The sequence below is a fragment of the Python bivittatus genome, unplaced genomic scaffold, assembly GCF_059951505.1.
Source record: "Python bivittatus isolate LINGU-HERP-01145 unplaced genomic scaffold, Pbiv_v1 ctg000480_np1212, whole genome shotgun sequence".
Classification (NCBI taxonomy): domain Eukaryota; kingdom Metazoa; phylum Chordata; class Lepidosauria; order Squamata; family Pythonidae; genus Python; species Python bivittatus.
The window spans coordinates 90,298,960-90,311,469 of NW_028277075.1; the positions used below are offsets into that span (position 1 = coordinate 90,298,960).

The window sequence follows — 12,510 nt, forward strand, 5'->3', positions numbered from 1 at the left end:
TAAATATTAAGTATTGTATGCTTATGTACATATGTCTACAAATATACATAAATATATGTATATTTAGGAACATCTTTGTACTACTATTCCACGTAGCTTCATATGTTACTCTTAGATTGCCAAGACGTGACTGATAATGCTCTGTTAAATGTGAATATATTCTAGACAATAGCTTCTCCTTTTAAAAATGAATATATGTTAGTCAATAGCCATAGTAGTATTCTTCCTCCAATTCTCCTCTTCTGATTGCATAGTTTTAGTATATAATGTTATTACTTTTTATTATTCCTTATTTCCTGATGCTATGCAAACACAGAGGTTTTTTTTTGTTTTTGCACTGAAGTCAAATTCCTTGTATGTCTCATACTTGGCCAATAAAGTATTCTATCTATCTATCTACAGTTTATTTCGTTTGGCCTTAGTAGCTAAGTGGGAAACTGGGATTGCAGACCAGACCATCACCAACTAATCATGTGGGAGTTTACTTGTAAATCCCATCATGTAATAGGTTTCTGAAGTGTGTATTTATACCACAGGTTGGTAATCTTTTATGGCCCTTAGACATTAGCATATGATAATATACAAAAGGTACAGATGACCAGGCTCAAATTATCCCACATCGGACATGTTATTTGAACACCCAGCTCCCTGGAAAAGGCTCTAATGCTGGTGAGGAGATGATCTGGTCTTTTGTTTTCCTTTTTATTGTCTCTTTTGAATAGTGTGTAGATGTTGTTTATCTCTATGTCTGCACCAACTCAAAGCAGAGGACAGAGCAGTCCTCAAAAGCCTAAGGAAGGACCAAACCAACATCCTCCTCCCAGCAGACAGAGACCAAACCACAGTTATTATAGATAAATCACAATACTTGCAAACAGCCAGAAAGTTATTAGAGGACAAAGAAACCTACATCCCAGTTAACAACAACTCAATACAGAAACTAGACAACCTAATCAAGAGAACCCTTAACGACCTAACCAAGAAAGGCCAGATCACAAAAGAAGAACAGTGGTGGATGAAAAGCAGTGGGCCCATCCTCCCACATTTCTGTGGACAACCAAAAGTATACAAGCCTGACATACCTCTTCAACCAATTGTATCTTTACCAGGGACTCCAACATACAACATAGCGAAAGAACTGACAAAAAAGCTTGGACATCTCACAGAGAAGAGCGAATATTCTATCAATTTCTCACTACAGTGCCTCCAGGAAATCAAAGATGTACACATAGATGAAGATGAAATCATGGTCTCATTCGATGCCACAGCACTCTTTACATCCATAAACCCAGAACTAGTGAAAGAATCCATATCAGCAGTACTACACAACACACCCGACCTAACCAAATACACCCAGATCGAAATACCCAGAATCATGGACCTCATCAACCTCTGCCTCACTACCTATTTTTAGTTTGATGGGCAAATATACCAAAAAATCAGAGGCACACCCATGGGATCACTGTCAGGACTCATAGCAGAGATTGTAATGCAATGTCTAGAAACTATAGCACTTCCACACATACAACCTAAAGTATGGATCCGGTATGTAGATGACACATTTGTTATAATAAAAAAGAAACAACTAAAGAAGACACATGAAATCATGAACAACATCTTCAAAGGAATAAAATTCACCAGAGAGGAAGAAAACAACAACATGCTACCCTTCCTGGATATCCTCATCAGCAGAGGAAACAACAGCAAATTAGAAACCCAAGTATATCTGAAGACAAACCACACCAATCAAGTACTCCATTACCAAAGTAACAACCCAACCTCCCACAAGAGGAGCTGTGTAAGAACATTATTCAAATGAGCACAAATGCACTGCAACAACCCAGAACAGCAGAAAAAGGAAACAGACCACCTATACAACATCTTCCAACAAAATGGATATCCATGCAACTTTATCAAAAAGCGTCTGTCCACTCAACCTACTACAACAAAACCAACACAAGCTATGAAAAGGATAACACTGCCATACATCAGAAATGTCTCAGAAACTACCAGCAGACTATTACAACCACATGGCATCTCTGTAGCACACAAACCAACTAAAGCCCTCCAAAACATCTTAAGCAAACCAAAAGACCCAGTAGCCCAAGAAGAAAAAATTGGAGTCATTTACAACATACAGTGTAAGGATTGTACCAACCACTATGTAGGATAGACAAGCAGAAGGTTAGCAGAGTGCATCCATGAACACTAACTAGCAGTCAGAAGACATGATGAAAACTCCTTAATCTCACAACACATGGACAGACTTAACCATAGTTTCAACTGGGAAATTGTTAGCATCTTAGACCAAGGTAAATCCAAAAATGCGAGGGAATTCCTGGAAGCTTGGTATTCAGACAAGGCAGCTATCAAGAGGCACATAGAGATAAACAACATCTACACACTATTCAAAAGAGACAATAAAAAGGAAAACAAAAGACCAGAGCATCTCCTCACCAGCAATCAGCACCCAGATAAGCAGAGATTAACACCAAGATTATCACCAGACATACAATCAGCAGTAAACAATATCTTAATCAAGGAACTACCAGAGGGAAAAAATAAAACAAAACCCACACCCCCACCAACACTGGCAGGGCATGCTACTGTACATAAACAGAGAGCAAACCCCATCCCATTCTAGTACTGAAAATGTTACCTAGTTGGGTAATGAAATGTTTGCAAGAAAACAGCCAAGCTCAGAGAACCCCGAGGACTCCACATGAGAATTATACCCTTATACCCCCTCCACAGTTTCAAACCTGGGTATGTGGGAGAAAAGTATATAGTGTTCTTTTCAATGCTGGCTCTGATGGAGATACTTATGGCCTCTTGGCTGTGAATTACCAACATGACTTGAGTTTGTTTTAAGGAAACAGCCTCAAGAACAAAAATTGTTGAGCCAAAAAAGGGTGACAACTTCCTGTTCATTATTAAATTGGAATGTATGATTGGATTCTCCCATTTGGGTTTTGAACAAAATTTCACAGAATTTTTTTTCCTGTAAGGAAAGAAATGCTTTAGAACCAGAAGAAGAAAAAGTTTATTCCAGAAAAGAAATATTAAATTGACCTGCTGCCCCTCTGTTACATCTTTACTCTGTACTGCCACTTCCCAAAGCCACTCCTTCATTAAAAATAAAACAAAGTGATGGATAAGGCTTTGTTGTTGTTGTTGTTTAGTCGTTAAGTCGTGTCCGACTCTTTGTGAACCCATGAACCATATTGCGCCAGGCCTTCCTGTCCTTCACTGCCTCCCTGAGTTTGCTCAGTTTCATGCTCATTGCTTCAGTCATGCTATCTAACCATCTCATCCTCTGCCGTCCTCTTCTCCTTTTGCCTTCAATCTTTCCCAGCATCAGGGTCTTCTCCAAAGAGATCTCTCTTCACATTAGGTGGCCAAAATATCTGAGCTTGAGCTTCATTATCGATCCTTCCAATGAGCAATCAGGGTTGATTTCCTTTAAGATTGACTGGTTTGACCTCCTAGCAGTCCAGGGGACTCTCAAGAGTCTTCTCCAGCACCACAGTTCAAAGGCATCAATTCTTCGGCGCTCGGCCTTTTTTATGGTCCAGCTCTCACAGCCATACATTACTACTGGAAAAACCATAGCTTTGACTATGCGGATCTTTGCCGGCAAGGTGAAGTCTCTGCTTTTTAATATGCTATCTAGGCTTGCCATAGCTTTCCTCCCAAGGAGCAAGCGTCTTTTAATTTCATGGCTGCAGTCTCCGTCTGCGGTGATCTTGGAGCCCAAATAAATGAAGTCTGTTACTGCTTCCATTTCTACCCCTTCTATTTGCCAGGAATTGATGGGTCCAGATGCCATGATCTTAGTTTTTTTAATGTTGAGTTTCAAGCCAGCTTTTGCACTCTCCTCTTTCACCCTCATCAAGAGGCTCTTTAGTTCTTTTTCATTTTCTGCCATTAGGGTGGTATCGTCCGCATATCTGAGGTTGTTGATGATTCTCCCTGCAATCTTAATTCTGGCTTGTGATTCTTCCAGCCTGGCATTTCTCATGATGTACTCTGCATATAGGTTAAATAAGCAGGGTGACAGTATACAGCCTTGTCGTACACCTTTCCCTATTTTGAACCAATTGGTTGTTCCATGATTGATTCTAACTGTTGCTTCTTGGCCCGCATACAGATTTCTCAGGAGACAGGTAAGGTGGTCTGGTATTCCCATCTCTTTAAGAATTTGCCACAGTTTGTTGTGATCCACACAATCAAAGGCTTTTGCATAGTCAATGAAGCAGAAGTAGATATTTTTCTGGAACTCTCATGCTTTCTCCATGATCCAGCGAATGTTGGCGATTTGATCTCTAGTTCCTCTGCCTCTTCGAAACCCAGCTTGTACATCCGGTAGTTCTCGGTTCATGTATTGCTGAAGCCTAGCTTGTAGGATTTTGAGCATAACCTTGCTAGCATGTGAAATGAGTGCAATTGTGCGATAGTTTGAGCATTCTTTGGCGTTGCCCTTCTTTGGAATTGGAACGTAAACTGACCTTTTCCAAACCCGTGGCCACTGTTGCGTTTTCCAAACTTGCTGGCATATTGAGTGCAGCACTTTAACACCATCATCTTTTAGTATTTTAAATAACTCAGCTGGAATACTGTCATCTCCACTAGCTTTGTTGTTAGCAATGCTTCCTAAGGCCCACTTGACTTCACTCTCTAGGATGTCTGGCTCAAGGTCAGTGATCACACCAGCGTGGACATCAAGGACATTAAGATCTTTCTTGTATAGTTCTTCTGTGTATTCTTGCCACCTCTTCTTAATCTCTTCTGCTTCTGTTAGGTCCCTGCCTTTTTTGTCCTTTATCATGCCCATCTTTGCACTAAACGTTCCTTTCATATCTCCAATTTTCTTGTAGAGATCTCTAGTCTTCCCCATTCTATTGTTTTCCTCAATTTCTTTGCATTGTTCATTTAAGAAGGCCTTCTTATCTCTCCTTGCTATTCTCTGGAAATCTGCATTCAGTTGCTTATATCTTTCCCTTTCACCCTTGCTTTTCGCATTCCTTCTTTCCACAGCTATTTGTAAAGCCTCATCAGACAGCCATTTTGCTTTCTTGCATTTCTTTTTCTTTGGGATGGTTTTAGTTGCTGCCTCCTGTACAATGTTACGGACCTCCGTCCATAGTTCTTCAGGCACTCTGTCTACCAAATCTAATCCTCTAAATCTATTCATCACCTTCAGTGTGTACTCACAAGGAATATGATCTAAGTCATACCTGAGTGGTCTAGTGGTTTTCCCTACATTCTTCAATTTAAGCCTAAATTTTGCAGTAAGAAGCTCATGATCTGAGCCACAGTCAGCTCCTGGTCTTGTTTTTGCTGTCTGTATAGAGCTTCTCCATCTTTGGCTGCAAAGTATATAATCAATCTGGTTTCGGTATTGACCATCTGGTGATGTCCATGTGTAGAGTCGTCTCTTGTGTTGTTGGAAAAGAGTGTTTGCGATGACTAGCTTGTTCTCTTGACAGAACTCTATTAGCCTTTGCCCTGCTTCATTTTGTACTCCAAGGCCAAAGTTGCCTGTTATTCCAATTACTCCTTGAGTTCCTACTTTAGCATTCCAATCCCCTATGATGAAAAGGACATCTTTTTTTGGTGCTAGTTCTAGAAGGTGTTGTAGGTCTTCATAGAAGCGGTCAACTTCAGCTTCTTCAGCATCAGTGGTTGGGGCATAGACTTGGATGACTGTGATATTGAATGGTTTGCCTTGGATACGCACTGAGATCATTCTGTCGTTTTTGAGGTTGTACCCCATTACTGCCTTTCCCACTCTCTTATTGACTATGAGTGCAACTCCATTTCTTCTAAGGGTTTCTTGCCCACAGTAGTAGATATAATGGTCACCCGAATTAAATTCACCCATTCCCGTCCATTTCAGTTCGCTGATTCCCAAGATGTCGACGTTCAACCTTGTCATCTCATGTTTGACCACATCCAGCTTGCCTTGGTTCATAGATCTTACATTCCAGGTACTCATACAATATTGTTCTTTACAGCATCGGACCTTCTTTTCACTTCCAGATACATCCACAGCTGAACGTCCTTTCGGCTTTGGCCCAGCCGCTTCACTCTTTCTGGAGCTACTTGGAAATGCCCTCCGCTTTTCCCCAGTAGCATATTGGACACCTTCCGACCTGAGGGGCTCATCTTCCGGCATCATATCTTTTAGCCTTTTAACATTGTCCATGGGGTTTTCTTGGCAAGGATACTGGAGTGGGTTGCCATTTCCTTCTCCAGTGGACCACATTTTGTCAGAACTCTCTGTCATGACCTGTCCGTCTTGGGTGGCCCTGCACGGTATCGCTCATGGCTTCACTGAGTTACGCAAGCCCCTTCGCCACGACAAGGCAGTGATCCATGAAGGGGTGGATAAGGCTTAGTAACCTCTATTTAGCTATAATGTTTATTAGGCCCTGTATTCTTAAATAAATAAATAAATTATTTAATTTAAAGAATTAATGTAAATAAATAAATAAATGGGAGACACAGTTTGGTCTAATGGTTAAGGCACCAGGCTAGAAAGCAGGAGATGGCAACTTCTAGTCCTGCATTAGGCATGAAAGCCAGCTGAGTGACTTTGGGACAGTCACTCTCTCTCAGCCCATGGTGCCAGGCTCCAATGACAAGCCAGTCGGTCAATTCTTGTCGCAACCAATGGATCAACATTCGTTTGATATGAAAAAAGCAGACCCTGCAGCTGTGGGAAAAATGCTAGGAAGAAAAAAAAAATGTAAATAAATAAATTCTTATTCCCAGGTGAAGCCGAGTGTGATCCATAATAGCTTATGTGATAATTCCTTAAAATGTTACAAGATTTTTTATTCCTCCCCTTCCTCTTTCTTGTTTCTCTGCCTTATAATTATCTAAAGTGTTCTTGACTTACCTGCTAATTGTCCACAGCTTTTCTTCACACTTAGAAATAAAAGTTTATGTAAAAGTTTGCTCTAGCTTTCTGTCTTTCTTTAATCTCTCTTCTGTTCTGCCCTAGACATTAATCAACTATGTTTCCTTATATTTCTGCTTCTCCACCAACTGTTTCTCCCCCACCATATGGTAAGATATTCCTCGCTCCCTCCTTCACTCTAATCTAGATAGCAAAAAGGTAAAGGCTCTCTTGATTGGAGCTTAACTCCTGGTAATTATATGGGTAATCCAGGTAATTTTCTTGGCAAAATATAGAAATAATTTGCCATTGCCTTTTTGGCTATTTTTGCTTTTGTTTTCAACCTCTGTAATCTACAGTCGCAGAATTTCCTGGTGCTAAACAAATCTGACCCTGTATAGTTTTTGGGAGTGTGTGTGGAGGGGGAAATCAGACAAGATCACTTAAGGATTGCCATCTATTGTGTCCCTAAATAGCATGGAATCCTTTAAAGGTATTAAACTTTTAAGTGGATGGATTCAATTATCACCTACTTGGAGGAAGAACTAGAATACTATATAGTAATGAGAGTTGGATATTGGAAGCTAACTGGTGGTAGTGATTATGTAAAAAATATACTGTAAGTGTTATAGCTTGGTGTTCATAGGCTTCAGACTCCATATTTTTTCCTTATAATAGACAGCTAAGAAGCCAAGAATTTCAGGATATCTGTGAATTTCACAAACCTCTGCTCATTCTGTGCAAAATTGTGTAGACGGTGGCTTCTATCCACTGTAACTGTTCTATGAATGGAAGGGCAGAGGAGCAGCAGAAAGGTGAAAGGAGATTATTTTCACCAGGTTCCTCTGGAGACTTCTGCCTCATCTTCCCTATTGTCTAGACCAACTATCTAGAGGCAGATGCGGAAGTACAAATTGGGCAGATGCGGAAGTACAAATTGGGATTTCTTCTTTGAACAGGAATGCTTGAAAGTAAAACTCATTTCAGATGATCTCAGGATCCAGTGCTCCAGTTTAAATAAATTACAAAATTTAAGTAATTGATTAAGTAATTAATTAATTAAATAATTGATGCAGAGCATGCAGAGCAAAATGTTATAACCTGAGTTCCATATGCAGATATTATAATTCAGTTGCAAACAGAGGACATGTTTAACATACTTTTTCCCTTTTTCTTTTGAGAGTGATTCAGATGTTTTAGTATTTGTTTTACTCTGTTAGTTATTTCTCTTTGAAAATGGTTTTCCTAATCTGTTTAAAAATCAGTTGAATATAGTGACTGGTGACTGTTGCTATACAGATTTATTTCCAATCCATTCCAGATTTCAAAAAACACGTGTGTGTAAATTGATATTAAACTTTCATGTTCCTCCAGGCTCTTTTGAGCTTTCAAATGAGTTGTGTATATATTTGCCCCTTGCCTGGTTATAATTGCAGATGCTGGACATTAAACATGAAATAAGTCAACAGAAAAGATGATGTAACAATTCTGTTTTTATAGCCTAAAAATACTAAAAATAAACCTTTCCCAGTTGTGGGGCATAAATAGAGGAATCTTTTATAATCTGTGTGACTGTAGGCAATTTTTTATTTTATTTTTTAATTTCATATCCACCTCAAATGTCTCCACTATAAAACACCAATAGGGATTATTAATCAAGACTGTGGATCAAGAGTGTTGCCTCCTTAATAATGTCATCTTTTAATTTAAGTCCTGTTAGGTGTTTGGACATTCACACTCTTTGACTTATGGGGCTGGTCAACAGCATCTCTCTCCAGGTTGAAACCCTAACCATAATTGTCTCCATATCAACTCTGAAGTAAATTAATTCAGTGAAATTAATTCCCTGTTAAATGGATATAGGATTGCAACATTTGGCTGTTAGGTCTATTTTCTACAGAGTGCCTGAATGTGTCATCCTTGGTCTAATCTTTCATTAACAGCTGATACAAGTTAACTACATGTAATGTCTAGGAAACCTACACTAGGGAACTAAATTGCATAAGAATCTTAATTCTGTGAGGGAAGTAGAAATATCTAACACATTTATCAATTACATACTCCAGTATTCTTTGAAATAAGCCATAAAAGCTAATCAGTACTGTAGATTTATTCTGGTCCAGGAGCTCTCTGCACCCAAAATATGCACACATTCTTTGCTCGGTGGGCAGAAACATCACTACATTTTGCCTAAAGGGAAATCTGAAGAAGTTATTGAATTTCTTGAAAAAGGAAGCTGTTGCAATGCATGTTCATTGATGGAATGAAAGATTCTAGATAGTTTGTGCTACCATCTCTGAATATTGCCTTCTGTACTGAGATTACTCACTAAAAAGTATATCGCTAGGCTTCTATATACCTCTTGGTAGGAGTCTTAAAATTAGATTCCCTAAATATAGGAAAACAGACCATGAAATTGGGAACTTGTCTTGTACTTAAGATAGTGGCAGGTAACCCCTTTTTCTATGAAAGGCTATTAGCCCAGAGAAAGAGAGCAATTCCACACTTCCTCCTTGCCCCAGTGTGAGAACTGCCCACTGACTTTTTCCTTCATGCCTATACCTGTATTTCAGCACTCTACTACAGCTGAGACAGCCCTCTGGAAGTGGTTCTTTTTCTAATATTCTGCCTCAAGACACTGCATGCAAGCCATGTAGTGTGCATAGATGTATGTCAGGGAAGTGGCCTGAAATGCTGTGCTCTGTGCTGGTAATCTTGTGACTCCAGTTGGTATTGTTAGTTTCCTGTATGACTGCCCCCTTCAGTCTGGTTCCTGATCTCTTCACCTCCTCCCCAGTCCTCGTTTGGCTTTGCTGGGGATTGAATTCCCGGTGCCTATAACCTCATTTTTCCTCTTTGTTGATTGAGCAGTTGTCTAGTCAATGTGCAAGCATACCCCCCTGACATTCACACTGACGACACTTCTAGGATTGTAGGAATGCTGTGAAAAGTGTGATTGAAAAACTCAGTTCTTTGGATTGCTGTGTTCTTTTCTTTGTCTCTTTCTGTGGTCAACCTGTTGACCTAATAAGCCATTGAGCAAACAGCTAAGAAATATTTAAAAAACAACACAAAGTCTTAATTTGGCTGCCACAAGTGGTGGAATGGTGAACCAGCTGAGCCAGAGAGTGCAAAGCCCACAAATACACTGAGTAACTACTCCCTGGATGAAGGCAGATAATGGAAAATATTCAGGTTGGATGTGTGGTAAGGGTGTGCTGTAGAAGCAGCAAGATTTAGGGAGGCATGATTTCCTGCAAGCTCTGGGATGGGAAGGAAACATGGAAAAGAAGCTGTGGGGATATGGCAGAATCAAACAGGGTTGAAGCCAATGGCAGACAAAGCCAGAACCAATAATTCATGGAGTTTGCAGTATTTCTATGTCTGCTTTTGAGTCTCTTAAACTAAGATGGGCAATTCACAATCAAGGGATATGTGTGCTTCATATTTAATGCTTTTTGTAAAAAAAATAAAAATAAAAATTGCTTTCTAGACTTTCCCAAGATTGTTTGCTCCCATAATTCAGGAACTTATTACCAACAGTAGGACCATAACTTTCTACCAATTTGGGGAAACAAATTAGCCAAACATAGTGTTAAGTCACATAGATATTTAATTTTTAAAAAATGAAAAAGAAGAAAACTATGACAAAAACAACTTTTAAATGTTTCACTTTTATGATATGCTATAATACAATTTTTATGCAATATCTGTTTGATTTACTTTTAGCTTTGGTATGCTGGTTGTGTGTTTGTAAGCTTGATATGACTATTACTTAAGGAAGTTATGTGAACTGAAGCTCATTTGAATTTAAGAGGACTATGGAAAAGGACATAATTAACAAATGAAATGAAAAAAATAGGTTGCCTGTGAACCTAAAAGAAAGGTGAATGACATAATAGGTGTATGGCACTTTTATTTCCCAAGTTTCAATAAAATGCCAATAAGAAGACTTGAGATGAGACTTCTGATGAATAGCAGATGTATTTTGATCAAGACACAGCTGGGTGACCCCAATCAACACATTAACAAAAGATGTTGATGGAATCACCTCTCACAAAACAAACATCAGAGGCTTTATAGACATTTAAATCTGTAATCAGATAGTACATCCCCTCATACCCATACAAGGGATTTTTGGGACGGTCTGAGCAAGTGAAAGGTGGTTCTTAGGAAGGTAAACTTAAATGTAACTTTTTCTTCTGGTTACCAAGGGAATGGCATACCAGATTCTTCTTATCTTTTTCTGGAATGTAGGGCCTCACAACTGTTGCAAAAAGCTTGGTACAACATTGAGCTTGTACTCGGCTAATTGCTTATTCGAAGACAATCGGGCATTCAGCAAAGAGATAAGAGGGGGGGGGAAGAAACCAGTGCTCTTTACAAAACAAAAGCAAGTTAACCCTTTAGAAATAAAATAGAGTGCACTGTTACAGGTTTGGTTGTTCATTATGTGAAGCATATATATATATATATATATATATATATATATATATATATAAAAAATAAAATTGTGTATATATATAATATAAAATTGTGTATCAAAATAATGCCCTTCATAGGTATGAATGACAATAATCGGATCTTATGCAGTGGAGTTGATGAATATATGCAAGAAACTGAAGGTATAAGTTTAATTATAAACAAAATGGCAAATCATGTAAGAAAGAAAGTAAAAATAAAAGTATGTGCAAGTATGAATTCAGAGGTTGGTGACAGCTGCACGTTATGCTTCTTTGAATGATTAAAAAAAACAGGGATGAGAAGTTGTACAATATTCTGAATGAATGTAATTTGGGAAAAAGTTATTCTGCTTGGTGACAGAATAATTGAGACATCTGTACCATGTTTATATAACTGTTCCATTTGGTCTACAAATCATTGGTTTCTATCTTGCCGGCTTTAGACCTGAGAGATTCTGAATGTGGGTCAGGCCATTTTCTGGAAGGTCAAGAGTATTTTCTTGGGGGAAAATGAACTTAGAAGAAAAGAAAAAAAAATGGGCAAAACTAGACTGAACATAGACTACAGGAAGAGAAAATATGAGTCCTGTATGAAAAGTATTAAAGGATAGATTAATTTCCCAACAGAATGCATGGAAAACTGCTTGGGAGACAGTGAAAATAATTACATTAGATAAGTTTGTTCAGGTATCCTAATGGGAAATATGAAAAAGGATGCTTGGAGGGATTATGAGGTGAAAGAGGGTGTGTATAAGAAAAAATGCACGTAAGAGAATAATTGTTGCAAAAAATGAAGATGAGAGTTCTTACTAAACGTATATATAGAGAAAAAGATAGTAGCTAAGCATGCAGTCAAAGAGGGCGAGGAACTATTAAGATTAAAAGAGGCAGTGAAAATACATAGTGATTTTGATGAAAAACTTAAAAATATGTTTTGGCTGAAACAAAGTGATGAAATGACTTGGGTTGAAACTGAAGAAAGGGAATGCTGGGAGGATTATTTTAGAGATTTGTATTGGAATGATAGTGAATGAATCCTATAAGTCTCCAAGAAAAAAAAGGTGAAAAAAAGTCATAAGTGCTGTGAAAATTATGCAGAATTGTAAGACTGAAGATGCAGACTATGTTAACTTGAGAGATGTT

The 12,510-nt window shown here is 38.5% G+C and overlaps 1 protein-coding gene across 1 annotated transcript in view; it reads left to right on the forward strand.

Moving 5' to 3' along the window:
* The first annotated feature begins 11,468 nt into the window (after positions 1 to 11,468).
* The window catches only part of THSD7B (thrombospondin type 1 domain containing 7B), a 307,764-nt gene continuing 306,722 nt past the window's right edge, over positions 11,469 to 12,510 (forward strand). Inside the window, exon 1 of the mRNA XM_088145129.1 lies at positions 11,469 to 11,529. Coding sequence (XP_088001255.1) covers positions 11,469 to 11,529 — 61 coding nt within the window. The remainder of the gene's footprint in view (positions 11,530 to 12,510) is intronic.